This window comes from Chiloscyllium plagiosum, chromosome 29, assembly GCF_004010195.1.
Source record: "Chiloscyllium plagiosum isolate BGI_BamShark_2017 chromosome 29, ASM401019v2, whole genome shotgun sequence".
NCBI lineage: Eukaryota > Metazoa > Chordata > Chondrichthyes > Orectolobiformes > Hemiscylliidae > Chiloscyllium > Chiloscyllium plagiosum.
This window is the reverse complement of record NC_057738.1, coordinates 37,422,208-37,442,815: the sequence shown is the minus strand read 5'-3', so window position 1 is coordinate 37,442,815 and position 20,608 is coordinate 37,422,208. Positions and strand designations below refer to the sequence as shown.

General features: G+C 39.6%; 1 protein-coding gene across 2 annotated transcripts in view; it reads right to left on the bottom strand.

Moving 5' to 3' along the window:
* kif15 (kinesin family member 15) overlaps positions 1–20,608 on the bottom strand; it is a 72,865-nt gene that overhangs the window by 8,083 nt on the left and 44,174 nt on the right. For both annotated transcript variants that reach the window (XM_043719563.1, XM_043719564.1), the window contains exons 25-32: positions 18,798–18,902; positions 15,944–16,066; positions 7,951–8,097; positions 6,868–6,969; positions 5,576–5,740; positions 3,088–3,185; positions 1,883–1,952; positions 1,605–1,642 (exon numbers count right to left, since the gene is read on the bottom strand). In XM_043719563.1, coding sequence (XP_043575498.1) covers positions 1,605–1,642; positions 1,883–1,952; positions 3,088–3,185; positions 5,576–5,740; positions 6,868–6,969; positions 7,951–8,097; positions 15,944–16,066; positions 18,798–18,902 — 848 coding nt within the window. The remainder of the gene's footprint in view (positions 1–1,604; positions 1,643–1,882; positions 1,953–3,087; positions 3,186–5,575; positions 5,741–6,867; positions 6,970–7,950; positions 8,098–15,943; positions 16,067–18,797; positions 18,903–20,608) is intronic.

Here is a 20,608-nt window from a genome sequence, read left to right as displayed (position 1 = left end):
GGTTGGGTCGGTGGGGTGTGTGGATCTGACAAGGGAGTCGCGGTGGGAGTGGTCTCTACGGCAGGCTGATAGGGGAGGGGAGGGGAATATATCCTTGGTGCTGGGGTCTGTTTGGAGGTGGCGGAAGTGACGGCGGGTGATGCGCTGTACATGGAGATTGGTGGGGTGGTAGGTGAGGACCAGTGGGGTTCTGTCCTGGTGGCGGTTGGAGGGGCGGGGCTCAAGGGCGGAGGAGTGGGAAGTGGAGGAGATGCGGTGGAGGGCACTGTCGACCACGTCGGGGGGGAAATTGCGGTCCTTGAAGAAGGGGGCCATCTGTGTTGTACGTATTTTGGACTGGTCCTCCTGGGAGCAGATGCGGCGGAGACGAAGGAATTGGGAGAATGGGATGGCGTTTTTACAGGGGGCAGGGTGGGAGGAGGTGTAGTCTAGGTAGCTGTGGGAGTCGGTTGGTTTGTAGTAGATGTCCGTGTTGATTCGGTCGCCTGAGATAGAAACAGAAAGGTCTAGGAAGGGGAGGGAGGAGTCCGGGACTGTCCAGGTGAATTTGAGGTCGGGGTGGAAGGTGTTGGTGTAGTGGATGAACTGTTCAACCTCCTCGTGGGAGCACGAGGTAGCGCCGATACAGTCATCAATGTAGCGAAGAAAAAGATGGGGGGTGGGGCCAGTGTAGTTGCGGAAGATGGATTGTTCCACATACCCTACGAAGAGGCAGGCATAGCTGGGGCCCATGCGGGTGCCCATGGCTACTCCTTTTGTTTGGAGAAAGTGGGAGGATTGGAAAGAAAAGTTGTTCAGGGTGAGGACCAGTTCGGTCAGTCGAGGGAAGACCTTTACTCAGGGTAGTAAACGTTTAAAATTCTCTACCCTACAGGGCTGTGGATGTTCAGGAATTTTGTAGTTCAGGTTAGACATTGAGCAATTTCTAGATAGTAATTACACCAAGGAACATGGGAATAGGATGTGAAAATAGCATTGAAGTCAGCTAAGATCTAGAATTGTTTGTGGGGCTGAATGGTTAAGTCCCATGTTTGTATTCACAGGAGGACTGCTCACTGTAGCCACCTCAGGAGAAACCTGGAAGCTGGCAGGTTGGAATTGTTTTCTCAATGCGCACAAAATATTTGCTGATTTAAATACCCTTCCCATTACCATTATCTCTCTTCTCTACTGAGAACAATATATATGTAAATATGATTCCAAAGCACGAAAACCCTCACCGCAAGACCAGACAGCTTACCAGCCTTCATCGATGGTCAGAGGAATCATAACTTTATGGCAGTGAGGTATAATGGAAAAGCAGGTATGACAGACCAAATAATTTACTCCCATTCTTATGTTCATGCAATTTCGACATTCGTGTAGTTCCCAGCAGATATTACTCGATAGCAACCCTGATGGGTTTTCCATCTCTAGCCTAGGGATGAAGCGATCCAATTCTAGGACCCATTTGCAGAAACCCTGAACACTGATGTATTCAATTAACAGCACAGATCAAACTAATTATCTTCAGGACTGATTAACTGATTCATATGGTGACTTGATCAACTGAGCTGGGAAAATTTCATGTTATGGTTATATTAAAATGAAAATTATTCACTTACTCAGTTTCCACAATGGCTAGCTTTTGTAACGCTGCTTCCTGCAATTTTAAAATCAAGAATATCAATTTTGTGACCACAATAAGTTGTAACAAATTTTGTTTTTCAGGATGTATGGTCTAGCAATTGTGAGGAAGTATAACAAAACATTTATAATGCTTACAAAGTTGTTCATTGTTGGTCTGGCACTCTGCACATTTGTAAACACAACTGAAGAATAAATTTACTCAAGACTGTATCCAATTTTGCTACACCAAAATGTCTTAAGAAATTAGGAATACCTTAGCCTTCATTTCTTCTTTGAATTTCTTCTCAACATCGTTTAGATTCTCCTGGTTGGTTACATCACCTCTTTATAAAATATCCAAACAAATTTAATATAATTATGTCATACAAAAGAAAACATGAACCATAAAATCTAACCAATCTGAAAGTGATTAATTTTTTAAAAAGTGGTCCAGTTGATTATTTCAGTAATTTTATATTAATTAAAGCGCATTAGTAATCATCTTAATTTCATTTGTTGTTTATTTACTCATGGGATCTAAGTATCGCTGGTGTGACTATCATTTATTGCTCATCTCCAATAGCCCTTGAAATCAAATTTCATTCAGATAAAAGGTCACAATGATAAAATGGTAATTCTGTTTCATAGATACTGCCAGACTTGCTGAATATTTGTAACATTTTCTGTATTTATTTCAAATTTCCAGCATCTGCCGTGTTTTATTTTGGGGCCCTCTAAAATGCACAAGTATGTAGCAATCCAAAGTTTGTCAAGCAGGGAATAGGTAGTGCATCCATGAGTGGTTACCTCAAAGAAATATCATAGCACAGAAAAAGGGATGTTTCAAGGAAAGAAAAAAAATGAAGGGAAAAGTGGATCTCAGGGTTCAGCAAATGAACATCGGATCTAGTTATGAGAAGTCAAAAGTAGAGAATTATTCTTTTGAATTAAGTGCTCTTGTAGCTGCATGTTTAGTCTATCTGGTAAACATATTAAAATGCTGAAAGATATCTGGTTGCTCTGCAGATCTATCTTCACATTAACGACTGATTAGTAACATGCAACTTTTTTTTTGGAGGTTACATGTTTTAAATTTATTAAAACTGACAGTCATAAATAACATGACTTCTGAAAAAAAATAATTATTATATGTCAAGAACATCGTTCACATTGGTTTTTAAAAGTGCAGTTTAAAAATAAGTCCTCTGAAACATGATGCCCAAACCTGAAAGAACGGAGTCAACTGCATGAGGCAGGGCAATTGATGCTCACCTACAAGCCAAAATGTTTCTGGGCATCACCAATTATTGCTTCAAAGAGTAAATTCACTCCAAAATAGGTGAGAATATATTGTACTTACAATGAAAGATGAGGTGGTAGATTTTAAAATAAAAGCTTGTTACATCTGGACTCAAAGCTTTCAAACGGCAGTTTATTTTAAATAGCTGTTTTAAACATGAGACTATAATAGACTTGTACCCGTTTTGTGCTTTTTCTAGAGAGCTTTCCAAATTCCGACAGTATCTCTCCAAAGCATCCATTTCCAAACGCAGATTCTTTGCTTCACATAACTGGCTCTAGAATGGTTTTGGATGGACAAAGGAGAAGAAAAAAAACTGTCAAAAATTTTTAAAATTTAGGTTTCATTATTGTCAACTTTCCATTGCCTTACACTGTACATTTCAAAAGAACCTTCATGAACCAACATTGAATTTTCAAATCGTTTCAGCCTGAAATCCATCACTGCCTCCAGGTTCAGGAGATATTGCTCTACCTGGCAGTCTTATAAATGCCAGTCATTCAGGCAGTGACAAAAAGAGAAGTGCTAAAATATTATGTATATCTTAAACTCCCCGTTGTGTAAGTTAGCCAAAAACAGATTGACAAACAAAATCCAAACAACTAGAAAATTAAAAAATAAAGTTTGCATGTAAACCTTGAAATTCTTTGTAAAATACATTAGGTTACATATACATTTTCTCAACAGTATAATTGTATTGTGAAGGCACACTTTTCCATAACTAAGCTTTTAAAAAAGAAGTCTATTGGAAGTGTTCATCACTGCATCATCAACTATAGAACATTCCGCTAGCAATACTGTTGGCCACATGTTCCAATTGCTAATTTAAATAACACTACTGAATTTATTCATAATATCTGGACAACAATCTTTATGCCCTCATAGATGAATTCAGGATAATAGCCATTCTCTCTGACCTATATTACAGAGTCCACCACATGGTTTATTATTTTAATATAAAAATCCAAACTAACAAACAAAACCAGGCAACCCTTAAAGGGAAAGTGCTAAAAAAATCCTTACTGTAAGCCCTCTAAACTATAGTTGCATAATGCTTCTATGAAGCACAAGTTTTTCAATTCTTCCTTTCACTGTTTAAAGAGTTAAAGAACTGAAGCTGAAATTTTACTTCAAAAACTATGACTGTTGATATGCCCAAAACGTCGATTTTCCTGCACCTTGGATGCTGCCTGCCCTGCTGTGCTTTTCCCGCACCACTCTAATCTTGACAGTTGATGTGAAGCACAGGCTCATTAAGTATGAACTTGTGTAGAAAAAGAGAAGACAAACAAGTCCAAACTCTCTCAGTGGTTCAGTTGATCAATATATTGGGTGATGTATAGAATGCAGTACAAATGTAGGTTCAGACTCTGGTCTAAAAATTAAGCAACCTCAGACACTATAATCAGGCTCACAGTCAAAATCTATAGAAGGAATTTAAACAAAAGGCCAGCTGAGTCTCTATTTATTTGAAGTTTGTGATCCTTGTTGAAATTCTGCGTAGACGTCTCTCAAGGCCCATAATTCAGATGTAGCTGAGCTGCCCACTAGTACTTACTGACCATCTTACTAATTTCTGCATGGCATTGGATGGGCATGGTTCTTGGAACCATTTACAAAACAGGTAGCATCTCTTTCAGCATAAGGGGAAATAAGAGAAAATAGCATCTTTCCTCAAGATAAGCACAAAACAGGTCCTGACTTTTTAATTTAACAATGCAGTAATTTTTGACTTCTAGGCACACAGCACAACCCCACTGACAAACGAGGTGAAGGACTCATTTTGGTGGTTCTAGTTGAAGGAGAAACGTTGTCTTGTGTCCGGGAAAAGCTTCTTGCTAATTTTAAATAATGGCATGGGCTCATTCACATTCATTTAATTAACAGGGACAAGACAAGATTTCAGTTTAGCATCATATTGGATTGACAATGTCTATGCCAATGCAGCACTCTCTCACTACTGTACTGATTGTGTGCTTAAATCTTGGATTGAAACCTGAATACTCAAGCCTTTAAGTTAGAGGTGGCACTGAACCAATATGACCAAAGAGGAGAATTGTTGGAATATTCCAATACTTCTCAGCAGCAGTTTCGAATTCAAATAAACATGTGTCAATAACTCACACCTTACATCCTCTAAAACTTAAATGGAACATTAAGTTCACTTTCCATGATGTACAACCTCACCCTTGTTCAGAAATCATGCATGTCTTCACCTCTACACAATCCTAATTTCCTCTAAGTTTACAACCCTCAAATGTCTGCATGTCTTAAATTCTGGCTTCTTGCACACCCCAATTTTAATTTATCTACCACTGGTGGCTGTGCTTTCAGCTGCCAAGCTTCCAAGTCCTGAAGTTCCACCCCTAAAAGGAAGAAAGAGGACTGGAGAGATTAAGTTACTTCTTAATCAGTTCCTGCTCTCTCCAGAAGATTCAACTTCCATTCTGGAAGACACTAGTTTACAGGCAACTTCGTTTTACTATAGCTAGCTTTGGATTAGTAGCAATAAAATTCTAAAACAGTCTATCTGCCCAGAGTTTGCTCTTTATGGTCAGCTATTCAATATGCAAAACACTTACATAAAACCATTTTATCAAGCAAATACCTAAAACCAAATTTTTATCTATACAAGTTGAATAACGAACATAAGCCCCCATATGTTACCTTGAGTTGTAGAATTTGTTCGTTCTTGGCTGATCTTTCTGCTTCCATCTCACTCAATAACAGTTTTAAGGTGGCTTCGGATGCCCTTCGATCATCTAGTTTCTCTTGTTGTGACTCAAAAGATCTAACAGGATCTATATGGAAAATACAAGGTGTCCTTGGACTCTGGGGAAGGAAGGCATCTGTAAATAATCATACTTTTGAACACAGGTTACTACAATGGCAGTACAGGCAATCAGTTGTTGTTAGACTTTTGTTATATAAGCCAAATTCTTAAGGGGATCAAAATACTTAGACTTACATGAGTAACTAGCAGTTATACCACATAGGATGACACCCACTACTGAATTTGCAAGGAAGCAAGACCCAGTGTCAACAGAAAGAGATCTGCCAGTTCACGTGGCTGGCACCAGAAGAAAACCTTATTTTGATGCTTCAAGGGTCTCTTCACAAATAGCAGCCACTTCCCCCACTACAAATTACTTTTTCCAATTAGAATTCAGTGCTCACACCGAATCCCAATTTGGATATCCAGACAGGGAGCAATTCCATCTGATAGACTGGTATACCTGGTGTGAACTGGTATACCAATTATACATAAAGTCCTGAACAAGAGCAAGTGTGTGAGAAATCCAGGTAAAGTCTCATTCCCCCATGGCAACACTGGCTTTGTAAGGCGTGGCATGAGCTATGAGACTTAGCACAGTATCTATTTCAAGGCCAAATTCAAGAAACAATTACCATCAACTGTAATCATTCAAAATGCATTTGTGGACCACCATGACATTGGCTCTAGGCTTTATTTCCAAATTACATCTGAGCACATTGCTCTTCAGTTTACAGTACTCTCTACATTTGGTATTCTGCTTCAAAATTTTGCTCCGAGCTGGTCTTAACTTCATATGGTGAACTTCATCAACATTGAAATAGCAATGAACTTGTCTGTGCAGTTTCTTCATGATGCTCAATAACTATTATATAGAAGAATTGCATAACAGCTAGGCCTGATACAATTTGGTTGGAGTGAGAAAATGTCTCTGCAATAGGTGTCAGATGAAAATAGTGTGGCCAGCATAGCAATAAAAAGCTCAACTTTATCAAACCTCAAAGTCAGCCACTATTTGTAAGCTTAAGATCTAAATGCAGTGCTCATATCAGCCTATTAGTTTGGGAGCAACCACTTGGATGTGGTACCCAGAATATTTTTGTCGAGTACAGTTGCTGCCTGTAGAACAAAAGGGCAGAAAGGAGTGGAGTTGGGGACAGAAATACTAACTTTTCAGTGATCTCACCTGTGGCTTGTTAGCAGAAATGTCCCTGAAGGACTCAATCTGCTGAAGTTTCTGTTCGTATGTACTTTTTGTTGCTTGAATTTCAGCATCTTTCACCTTCAGCTGGAAATGAATACAGTAACATTTATGAAGAATTTTTTAAAAGAACGAACACAACATAATCCATGTGGTGTGGCGCATAATCACACATTCTATAGCAATTGAGTTACCTTCGAGTCAAATGCCGTAGATGCTGGAAATCTTAATGAGAAACAAAAAACGCTAGAAAGAGTCAGATCAGGCAGCATCGGGTGAGGGAAAGAAAGTTAATGTTTCAGGCTGCTGACTTTCGTCAGTTCTGAAATGAGCAAAAAGATTAATTTTCTCAGAATAATATCTAATGTCATAAAAGTTCTCAGGAATAAGTCTTTATGTCATAATAGCTCAGATAATAATCAGTGTTCTAGGCAATTGTTTTAAACAGGCATTAGACCCCAAATTAATGTAAGCAGGGCCCTATTGCCTGCTTTGTATTCTTCTCCAAAATTAGTCAGAAAATGAACATAGCAAGTCACTGCAGGAGGTTGCCAAGATCCTGTTAACCAAATGACAAGTTCATAAAGTTTGAAGTTCCTTGATTGTGGAACTGAAAGAGACAAGAGTACACTTATGGTTCCATAGCAATGTGGATTGCTGCTAACCTGCACCTCATTTACCCTGACCATCCCCAATATAATTTAGGAAAGCTGTCTAATCAGTTCATGCCTGAAAATATTTATTAAATTTCTTCCCATAGCCCCATTGTTAAAAGAGACTTAAAGTCAAAAGAAGAGCAGACGGATTATATTTATTAACTAACAGAAAAAGGTCAGAACCTGCCACCTGAAATTGAAACCACCCACACAACTAACTTAATGTTACCTTTACTTATATTTTAAAAATACCAAACTAAAATTCACTGTAAAGTGGAACTTATGACTTCAGTACAAAGTGATCAGCAAACATTCCAGCAGTTAAAATGCAACTAATATTGCAGAGTACTTGAGTGCCAACATCTTATTATATTTTTGCATCCAGAGAAGTAGAGACTTTTAATTTCATTACCTGATCATGAAGTTCTTTAATAGTCACTGCATTTTTCTCTGCTTCTTCTTGCATTATCTGCAATATTGTTGCCTGTTTTTTGGAGTCCTCAGTCAGCTGATCAAGCTGTTGAGTGGCATTGGTCAAATCTTCACAAAGCATCTCCATCTAAGGATTTAAAAGCAATGTATGTGAACAGTGAGCAACATACAATTTAACATAAGAACACTAGCTCTTGCACCTGGGATTTGAGTTCGGATTTTTTTTTCATTCCAGTAGCACAAGTTCTCAGATAAGGGATGTAATTTCTATATAAATATGAAACTCACAACTGTACCGGTGGTACAATTTTTTTTGCTGGAAAGCCACGCTTTTAGCATGTGCCATTACAACTTCAAACCAAAATTACTGAGAAAGTCAAATGGGTATAGTTGATTTTTCCACATACAAAATAACAGACTCCCTCCCCATATACATTCATCAAACTCCCAGGACTTTAGCACAGAGACATTGCCTAGGGTCCAAGTGCACAGAGAGGTACTGCTGGAATTCAATCAGCTAAAGCTACAAGTAGTTCTTCTATAACACAATGGTTGTATTCTTGTGCAACCCCATGTTATAGAAAAATCAGGTTTTAGAAACAGAGCTTAAAGTGTTGGCGATGTAATCGCATTATAGCCAACACACATTTTAAAAGTTCGCCGAAACATTACCTTGTCAGTTTTGGGGATCAGATTTAACAATTTTACTATAGGGCTGGCAAATTCCTCATGCTCCATAGATGGAGACTTACCCAGACTCCAAAATAACTCCCTTTACTCGTATTTTGCTCTCTTACACATGCACACGTCTTTCTTCAGTTAATGCATCATATGCACAAAAATAGACTTAGGTGAGAGTAACATGCATTGAGATGGATTCCTCCCTACTTCACTGAACAACATGCCACCCTATAACTATTTTGACCTTTTGTAACTATCTGCCTTTTTCAAAAAAAAAATATTCACTTGTGGAACAAGGGTATTGCTGGCTGGCCAGCATTTATTGCCTATCCCTATTGCTGCACAACTCCTTCATCCAATTCATCATTTCTGGATGTAGGATATAGGCTAGGGAGACTGTTCCATCCATAATTAGGAAATGTGATAAATAAAGAAACCACAGGTAGGACTTAAAATCTACTGTTAAGTGTAAAGAAAAATGAATATCACCGTAACTGATGCAAAATGGAAATAATCACAGCATATTTCAGAGTTACAAATAAGTCACTGTGGAACAAAACTAAATACTATATGCAATATCTCCACTGAGGACAGGATCCAGTCACAAAGTCACTCTTTATTTCTACATGGAGAGTCCTTGACACTGATCCTGCTGAGTGATCAAAACCTCTGACATTCATGTTTATATTGGTCAGCCATGGCTCCGAGTGGACCAGATTAACAGCTGCAATCATGGAATTCATACCCTCAGGTCCACTTGGCCGACCTTGTTATAATCACTACATCCCTCCCGAGTTTGAGGACATAGGCCTGTTCTTTTGTTTTTTTGTTGCTCCTTCTTGGGCATTTTCCAGGTTCCTCCAACTCTGCCTCTGATACAGTGCAGCTCAGCTCTTGCACCCGGAGGATCTTGGAAGAAATTCATTCTCCTCTTCAGGCTGCAAACGCATTGAGACAGCAACATCCACCAGTATCCATCTCAGATTCTGAGCTATTTTCCGATACTTGACAGAAAGGGAGAACGTACGGGTTCCCTAACAGTCGGAAATGCAGTTGAGGAACAGGGCACATTTTGCTCCCGAACCATTTGCGAGTTTGCAGCTTTCCCATGGTCCTTGCGCTTGCTCAGGACAGTTGCACCTCCTCAAACTGGACCTGACCTCGCGTTGACCATGTCTCTTATCCATGCAGGGTCATTCCCATGGTTCCTACACCATATTTCATCCGCTGAAGTAAACTGCTTCTCCGGTTTAGCTGAGTCTCGTTTCTGGCATTGTTTCGTGCATCAATGTATGCACTGCTTTTTCTGCCAGATCATTGGATGATGGATACCATTCAACTTTAGGAAATATTCAAATTCCCAGCTGGGAAACAATGGCTCATTATCTGTGACCAACAGTTACGGTTGTCCACGTAGTACAAAACATTGAGCAGTTTTTTCTATTCTCGTCTCCATGTTTGACAAATGAACTCTATGCAACCAATCTGTCCAACCATTTTGAACGGGTGTCTACAATGACAAAAAAAAATTGAACCCATGAAAGAATCTGCATGGTTGATGTGTAACCAAGTCCAGGGTTGACCTGGTCATCCCCACAAAATGCAGGGGGGCTGCGAGCAGTAATTTTTATCCTTGTTGGTGCTCTGGGCACTGCCCCACCAACACAGCTAAGTCTGCATCCAACCCTGGACACCAGACATGACATCCTGCCAACATCTTCATTTGGAAACTCCTGAATGACCCTGGAGGAGTTCAGCCAGAATCTGGTTGCAACCTTGGCTTGGGACAAATCACTCTTACACCCCATAATATAATGCCATCCTTTACTATGATTTGGTCTCTCGAGATCCAAAAGGATTTCAATTCTGGTTATGACAACCCATTGGTTTCTCCCATCACCACCAGCTGTTTCAGTTTTGTCAGGAGCAGATGTTTCTGCGTACAAAGTCTGATATCGTCAGCTGCAAATGGAAGTGTGTCCAGAAAATCTAAAACCAATACAGACGCTTATTGTGGCAGTACTACCTGTGGTGTATCTGCCAGCTGGAGGGGGCTCAATGCATCCGAATTTGCTACTTGTCCTCTCAGACAGTGTTCCAACTTGTAATATTATGCACTTAGTATAAGATACCACTGCTGAATTCTGCTTGAAGCTATAGGTGGCACTGCCCTGTTCTCTAAGTAGACTGAACAGGGGTTTGTGATCTGTTATTATTACAATTTTACATCCACTGAGGAACTTCTTGACTCCAAATATGACCACCACATCTTTCTTCTCTATCTGGGTGTAATTATGCTCTGCATTAGCTAAAGTCCTGGATGTATACACTATTGGGGATCCTCCCCATTGGACCACCTATGAGTAATACTACCCTGATGCCATATGGGGAGGTATCACATGTCAATAACAGATCTCATGTGGAATCATAGTATGTCAATGCTTTAGAGGATGATGGCTGTTTCTTCACTTTCCTGAAGGCCATGGCTTGGTTATGCAACCATTTTTTAAAGCTGACCCCTTTTAAGAGTTGATGCAAAGGTGCGAAGATGGAGGCGAGGCTGTGTATGAACTTTCCATAATAATTCACTAGCCCAAGAAAAGACCTAAGCTTTGGTACTGACGTGGGAGCCAGGAGTCCGTTGATCACCCTCATTTGTACTTCCAACAGGTACAACGTTGTCTTGTCGACTCAATAGCCAAATAGGTCTCTTGGGGTGCCTAGAACACATACTTTTTCCCTTCTACATTTGCCTGGGAGAAACGTTTTAAGGACTGTGTTCAAGTTCTCTAAATGCCCATTATTAGCACATCATCTAGATGAATGGCAACCTGGGGTAGACTTTGTAAAATATTCTCCATCATCCACTGAAAAATTGCAAGGTTGACGATACCCCAAATTCAGTCTTATATTAGTACAAACCCTTATGGGTATTAATTGCAGCATACTTCTGGATATCCTCATCTAATCACATTTGCAAGTACCCATGGCTCATGTCCAGCTTCGCAAAGGCCAGACCTACCTAAAAAGTCTCCAGGTACTTAATTATGACTTGACTCAGGCAGCCATTTTCTAATCGAAAAATGTTCTCAACTAATTTTGCACCATCAAGCTTGGACACAAGCCTTTTACTAGAATCAGTGATAACTGAACCAGCTGGTTCTCAATAACAGACCAGAACCGAAGTTGTACACTTAATTTGTAGGGATTCCCTGGTATAGGTTTGTAGTCTAGCTGAAATTCGCGCAAATGTAAAGGTTAGAATCCAGAATGAATTTTGTTAAAGACTGGTTCTGCGATCACAAGTGGCTGTACCAGTATTGAACCGGGTGACCATTTAACCAGATATTTATTTTGATTGTCCGGATTTGGATATTGCTAAGAAATTCAACTGTTCCAACTCAAACGTACGTGAAATTTCTGGGGTGTGCACGCTCCTTGATACTGGCCTATGAAATCTCTTATTCAGTTTAGGTCTAGTGGGAGTCTTTTGCTGTCTCAAGTCCACACACCAATAGGAACTACAATGGCTTGCCGACCAGGATCCTGAAGAAACTTTTAACAGTTTTGCCGAGACTTGGCTTTGTTTTGGGGTTTTGCAGTGGTCTGACCTAAAGTCCCTCTGTTCAGGATATGTCCTGAAGGCAATTGCTTTCACCCAAGTGGTGTTCTCCAAGCTAAGAGTGGCAATATCCATTGGAATACCCTGCACTCATGCTCCACTTGCTGCATTCTTTTCTGATAAAACCAGGTGCGATGTCTGTTGAATTCTAGTTCAGCTTCAGCTAGTAGGTGCTTCTGCACAATTATATCATTAATCCCACATACCGAATGGTCTCTCAGCATCTCATTATGGTTTAAACCCAAGTCACAAAATGTGGTGTGCCTAGATTTCCAAAAGACCTTCGACAAGGTGCCACAGAAGAGGCTGCTGCATAAGACAAAGATGCATGACATTACGTGTAAAGTATTAGCATGGATAGAGGATTAGTTGACTAACAGGAAACAAAGAGTTGGGATAAATAAGTTCTATTCTGGTTGGCAATCAGTAACCAGTGGTGTGCCTGAGGGATCAGTGTTAGGACCATAATTATTCACAATTTATATAGATGATTTGGAGTTGGGGATTATGTGTAGTGTGTCAAAGTTTGCAGGTGACACTAAGATGAGAGGCACAGCAAAAGTGTGCAGAGAACAATGAAAATTTGCAGATGAACATAGTTACTTTAAGTGAGTGGACAAGGGTCGGGCAGATGGAATACAATGTTAATAAATGCTGCTACGCAGAGGGACCTGGGTGTCCTTGTGCATGAACCACAGAAGGTTGGCCTGCAGGTACAACAGGTAATTAGGAAGGCAAATACATTTTGTCCTTCATTGCTAAAGGGATAGAGTTTTAAAGCAGGGAGGTTATGTTGCAGCTGTATAGAGTGCTGCTGAGGCCACACCTGGAGTACTATGTGCAGCTTTGGTCTCCTTACATGAGAAAGGATGTACTGGCACAGGAGGGGCTGTACAGGAGGTTCACTAGTTGATTCTAGAGTTGAGGCAGTTAGTTTATAAGGAGACACCAAGTAGACTGGGATTATATTCATTGGAATTTCGAAGAGTGAGGGAGGAACTTGAACATATAAAATTATGAAGGGAATTGATAAGATTTCACTGGCAGGTGACACTAGGACAAGAGGGCATAAACTCAAAATTAGGGGAGCAGATTTGGGACTGAATTGAGAAGAAACTTCTTTACTCAGAGGATTGTAAATCTATAGAATTCCCTGCCCAGTGAAATAGTTGACGCTACTTCAGTGAACATTTTAAAAGCTAAGATAGATTTTATTTGAACGATAAAGGAATTAAAGGATTACGGTAAGAGGGCGGGTAAGTGGAGTTGTCGCCATGAAAAGATCAGCCATAATCTTATTGAATGGCGGAGCAGGCTCGAAGGACCAGATGGTCTACTCCTGCTCCTAGTTCTTATGTACAAGCCTCTGCCAGTCACTTCAGTCAAAAATCCCGATATAGTTTTGCCTGGTTTTTCAATTGCCAAGTTAAACTGATGGTGTTTCAGAATCAGAAGAGGCTCGGGTTCATAATACTCCTTAACTAAATCTGTCAACTCTTGAAAAGTTTGCCTCAGGGAAAGTTGGGTTCCTAATAACTGAAAAAGCTGCAGTTCCACAAGCTGTGAGGAGAATGATTTGTTGATTGTCATCTGTCCCAATGTCATTTGCCCTGACACTGAAACATTCTTCTCACATACTGGGTCTAGTCTTCGACGGCAGGATCAAACCAGTCAAGCTTGCCAAATAGCAGTATGATGCCAGAAATGCTTACCCCAACTCAAAGATGACTATGCGATCCAATTTCTTTAGGAGCACGTGATTTTCTCTTGTCACCACATGGTTTTCTCTTGCCACCACTGAGGAGAGTATCTCATCACCAAGTCACTCTATATTTACGTGTGGAGAATCCTTGACACTGATCCAACTCGGAGTGAACAGAACCTCTGAGACTCCTATTTATATCTGTCAGCCAGGACTCCCTGGTTGGGGCTGTTAATCTAGTCCAATCAGGGACCTCATTCTATGAAGTCTACCTGGCTGAATTTGTTACTGTTTAAACATTTTTGTGTAGTAATTGTATGTAAATATGCTAGCTTCAGCTGTAAAATATGAAGCACTGTGTTCTGTGGTCAAATTCCAGTGTTAACTGGTGTTCAAATGAGTCTGCGCCTGCTTGATGAGTTTGTTAAACTTATGTAGCAAGCAACTTACCTTCTGACTCCCCAAAGCCTGGCCACTTTCTAGAAGGCTCAAGTCAGGAGTGTGATGGAATGCTGTCTACTTAGAGTCAGAGTTGTACAGCACAGAAACAGACCCTTCAGTCCAACTTGTCAATGTCGAACATATATCCTAACCTAATCTAGTCCCATTTGCCAGCATTTGACCCGTGTCCCTCTAAACCCTTCCTATTCATATAGACATCCAGATGCCTTTTAAATGTTGTAATTATACCAGCCTTCACCAATTCCTCTAGCAGCTCATTCTATACACACACCACCCTCTGCATGAAAAAGTTGCCTCTTAGGTCTCCTTTATATCTTTCCCCACTCACCCTAAACCTATGCCCTCTAGTTCTGGACTCCTCCACCCCAGGGAAAAGACTTTGCCTATTTATCCTAGCCACGCTCTTCATGAACCAGATATCCTAAATTAATCTAGTCCCATTTGCCAGCACTTGGCCCATTTCCCTATAAACCCTACATATTCATCTACACATCCCGATGCCTTTTAAAATGTTGTAATTGTACCAGCCTCCACCACTTCCTCTGGCAGCTCTTTCCCTCTGCATGAAAAAGTTGCCTCTTAGGTCCCTTTATATCTGTACCCTCTCACCTTAAACCTATGCTCTTTAGTTTTGAATTCCCCCACTCTGAGGGAAAAAACTTTAGATATTCAGTCTAACAATCCCCATAATGTTTTATAAACCTCTATATGGTCACCCCTCAGCCTCAGATGCTCCAGGGAAAATAGCCCCAGCCTATTCAGCCCCTCTCGATAGTTCAAATCCTCCAGCCCTGGATGAGTGTAGTTCCAACAACATTCAAGCAGCTCAACACCATCCAGGACAAAACAGCCTGCTTGACTGATATCCCACTATTCACTTCTAATATTCACCTTCACCATTGACATACAGTAGCAGCACTATGGGCCATCTATAAGATGCAATAACTCAGAGGCTCCTTTGACAACTAGTGATCCTTATTACCTACTAGGACATAGACAGCAGAAGCATGGGAACACCAACATCTGCAAATTCCCTTACAAGTCACACACCATTCTGACTTGGAACTATATCACCATCCCTTCACCAACCCTAGGTCAAAATCCTGGAAGTACCTTTCTAACAACATTGTGGGTATCTCTACACACCAGGTGAACCTATCAGTTATTCTCAGTAACGTGACCATGAAATTATTGATTGTCATAAAAACCTCTCTGATTCACTCATGTTCTTTGGGAAAGGAAATCTGCCATCCCTATTTGGCCTGGCCTATATTTGACTCCAGTCCCACAGCAACGTGATCAACTTTTAACTGTTCACTGAAATAGCAAGACACTCAATTCAAAGACAACTAAATCTGGGAAACAAATGCTGGCGTCATCAGTGATAATGACATCTTATGAATGAATTAAGAAAAGGATTAGAATAATTCAATGCCTCCTGGTTAATCCAACAAAACAAAAAGTTATGCGTAAAAATCTGAAGAGTATTAAATTTTATGGTCTCACCTGCACATTGCATGAATTCTCCTTTCTCTCTACAACCTCTTTCATCTCCAAGATTTCTTTCTCCTTTCTTTCAATAGAGGCTTTGTTTTCCTCCTTAGCAACCAGAGCAGCATTGTACTTTAACTGAAGCCGTAACAGAAAATATTACCATTTGAGTATTTATTATCAAAGCAAAACTGAAATTTAAAACTTGCTGTCAATTTACTTCACATCATAAGAGCACTAGTGAAATTCCTAACTACAATTCTCAAGAAAAAACACTCGGATTCTATTGCTCAGCAAGCCCACTGAAACCAGAGATCTTTGGGTCTACATCATGCTGCAAGTTAACACAATAGCTTTTTGAAGTTTCTTTCAAACCATATAAAAAAGGTGAAGTATTTTTTACTTGCTAGGAACAAGTGCTCCATTAAAAAAAGGTTTAAGGAATTTTAACACAGATACACGTGGGCATGAGTGCACAATAAACATTGTTAATTAAACATGTGTCAATAAAATCTTAGAAGACCACAGTTTCTCATGTCAAAGGAGGAAAATTGTCACTGTCTCTGAGGGCAACACTACAGTACACAATCAGAGCTCTCAGATCAGTAAATGAATGGTGGTATTGCTTCACAGCACCTGGGACCTAGGTTCGATTCTAACCTTGGGTGACTGTCTGAGAGAAGTTTGCACATTCTCCCCATGTCTGCATGGGTTTCAACCAGACGCTGCGACTTCCTCTCAGTCCAAAGATGTACACATTAGGTGGATTAGCCATGGTAAATACAAGGTTATGGGAAGGGTCTGGATGGGATGCTCTTCAGAGGGTTGGTGCAGACCCTATGGGCCAAATGGCCTCTTTCTGCACTGCGGAGATTGTATGAAATGGCTAACCTGTTAATTTGTGGGAAGTTTATTTCCTTCTGCGAGGCATAAATGACCAGATACATGACAATGAATGTTGCAACTTGTCATGATGTATTTTGGCACTGTAAATGGCTATGGTGGACGAATTATGCTGGACGAATAATTCAAATCATGAGTTCAATGCAAAATAGTGTAATTGATTATTTACTGTTTATTTAACATCTCAAATAATGAGCGATCTTATCATGAAGAAAGGTTTGTAGAGTTTGAAAATTATGGAAGATATACAGGATATCTATTTAGCAAATCAATAATAAGGAGACAGTGTTAAGATCACTAGAAGGATAAAGAAGGAAATTAGAATACTTTTATTAGAAAATAAAATCAGGTGATTAGTTATACAGCAACTACACTGAATAGAAAATTGGATAGAGTCGAAATCTGACTTGGATTATAGGGTCAGAAGTCACAAGACACCAGATTATAGTCCAACAGGTTTATTTGAAAACAACAAGCTTTCAGAGCGCTGCTGTTTCGTCAGGTGAAATGGAGGGAAACATATAGGCACAGATTCGATACGCACAGAGATAATGGCAGGATAATTCAGGTTATTAAGAGTGCCAAAAAGATAACTACAGACAGTGTGAGTGGAGGGTTGACAGGCTGAATAACAAGTCTTTGCAGGTGATCAAAGTGTCAAATGGTGTGATTAAAGTATTAACAGCTGAATAGCAAGTGAAGGGATGACCTATGATCCAATTAATTAAGGCAGACAGATAATTACACCAAAAAAATTTTAAAAGATAGCGCTTGAGACAAACCAAATGGCTGGAAGAACAGGATAGATATAAGAGTTGCATAATGAGGGTTTATCCAAAGTAACAAAACTGTACAAATTTATTAAGATAGTGAGATAAGTTATGTGATAGTGTCATAACAGATCATTAAGGTAGATTTTGCATAGAACAGTATGATGGGGTTACATGTAGCGCGGCATGAACCCAAGATCATGGTTGAGGCCATCCTCATCAGTACAGAACTTGGCTACCAGTGATTCTGTGTCGTTGTGTATCTCGAAGGCTGCCTTGGAGTATGCTTAACCAAAGATTGGAGGCTGGGAGGGACCACTTTAGTGGTCAAGGACATTCCGCCTCCAGTCTTCAGTAAGGTGGGCTTCTAGATACACAGCAACACAGAATCATTGAGCAGAAACTGATAACCAAGTCCTATACCCGTGAGGACAGCCTCAACCATGATCTTGGGTTCATATCGCACTACATGTAGCCCCACCAAACTGTTCTGTGTAAAATCATCCCTTCATTTGCTATTCAGCTGTTGACACCTTACTCACACCGTTTGGCACTTTTGATCACCTGCAAAAACTTGTTATCCAGGCTGTAGACACAAAAACTTGTGATTTTAAATAAATCTGTTGGACTATAATCCAGTGTGGTATGAGTTGTGACTTTGTCCACTCCAGTCTAATACAGGCACCTCCACATCATAAATTATAGGGAAAAGACAAAGAAAAATAAATTATAATTAGCAATTTAGTTTGAAGGGTTAGCAAAGCGTAGGTTTATTTGCTGATTAGCTGCCTACAGTGCTTTGATTTCTATAAATTTCTATGAAAAGAGCAATTACCTCAATGCAACTTCCCAGGGTGGTATCCAAATTTGGGATGATCCTGAGGTGATGCATAAAAACTGAGAGATATCCTAGAAATACTTTCAACCCATTTTTGGGAGGGAAGTAGTCGGTTTTTATTTTGCACTTAAAGTGTGCTACAGCAAAGTTAAAATCCATATTCAATATCCATTTCCAAAGCACAGTGATTCAGCGGCAATGCAACATGGAGGCATGCTGCTAGGTATAGTTAATCACTCTGTTAAAAGTCATAGGAGTTCAGTTTATAGCGCTAGCTTTACATCGCCAATAATGCTAAAAATCTGGAGTTACAGAAAGATTCAGATGAATTCATACTACAGCCTGTAATTTAACTCACCTTGATATCCTCCAATTCTTGAGTCAAGTGAGATACAGCTTCTGTTTTCTGACTACATGAAACTCTCATTTCCTGTATTTGATTCATCAGGACTGTTACTACTTCCTATGAAAAGAAATTCTGAAATTAGTAAATTCTAATACTTCAGAAAAGGCTATGGATGACTCATCAGTTGCAAGTGCTTAACTTTCAGCATTACTGCCAACTATTAGTTGCTGAACAAGAAACCATGGAGTTTTCAACTCTCATTCCAACATGTCGAACTTGGGTCTTTTTCAATTTGCCTGGTTTCAGTTAATTCAGGCTTTGGGTGCAGCTAGCACTATGTGAAAAAGATATATTTTTAAAAACCCAGATATATCCTCAAAGTACACCAGAAAATGTTTGGATTTTAGTCCGAGAATCTCATTTTCCATGTTATCCAAAAGACACCGCCAACATTTTCCAGTAAAGGATCACCTTTAACATGTTTAGTCCAAGCATACAGTGATAGCTAGATGAGTGGCTATACAATGGTAACTAATGCACAGATGAATAAACTAGCAGTTTTAAATAAAGTTGAGAAATATAACTATATACTATCAATATATGCTATAAATGTAAATTTATGTTCATACAGTATCAGAAGTCATACCATTAATTTTTTAAAATTAATGGCCAGAAATACCTAAAGCCACAGGGAGGTTTCACAAGATTGGTCTGATCACGTAACAAGTTAAATTTCAGGTCCCAAAAGGATCCTCTTAAAACATTTTAGTGGTTAAAGTGCGCGCTTGCGTACAATATCCTTACTTCTGGACTGAACAATGCTGCAGATGCTTCTTTTCACTCCACAAGCTCCAACAACTAAAACTTGTATTTTTATAGCATACAACTTCTCAGTGTGCTTAAAGTATTAGGCACAAGTCTGCAGAAAATCTAGCAACTACATACAGTTCTGCCTTCAAATTTCTTTGCAAATTTCAAAGTACATGATATATTAATTAAACTACACTTGAAAATTCAACTGTCCTGGAAACAACTTGGGTACAAGATGTCGCAGTGCAACTTGGTAGGATTTTATCCTCATTTGCAATTTAGAGCAGTGGATGAGCTGCAGCCTCGGACAGTTTACTATAATATAAAGATAAGCAAAGATGCATAAAGAATAACCCATAAGGTCTATCAAATTTGAACATCTGTTGCAACAACATCCGACTCAGTTATACATACTTGTGCAGATTCCATGCTTATCAAAATAGCTAATGTAATGTTAAATAATCACACTTTTCAAAGGATTTTCAAAATTAAAATGACTCATACTGGAATAATTGCTTGACTAATTCTTAGAGAAAATCAATTCTTTTAAAAGGTAATGGATTCAGTATACATAACAAATCTTTTTATTTAAAAACAGATTCAAAAGTATTTTGAGTTTAAAGTAAGAAAGCCATGTGTCGATAGATGGAAAAATAAAGCGCAGTACAAGCCCTTTGGCCCTCGATGTTGCGCCGATCCAAGCCCACCAAACCGACACGAGCCCACTATCCTCCATATGCCTATCCAATGCCCGTTTAAATGCCCATAAAGAGGGAGAGTCCACCACTGCTACTGGCAGGGCATTCCATGAACTCACGACTCGCTGAGTAAAGAATCTACCCCTAACATCTGTCCTATACCTACCACCCCTTAATTTAAAGCTATGCCCCTTCGTAATAGCTGACTCCATATGTGGAAAAAGGTTCTTATGGTCAACCCTATCTAAACCCCTAATCATCTTGTACACCTCTATCAAGTCACCCCTAAACCTTATTTTCTCCAATGAAAACAGC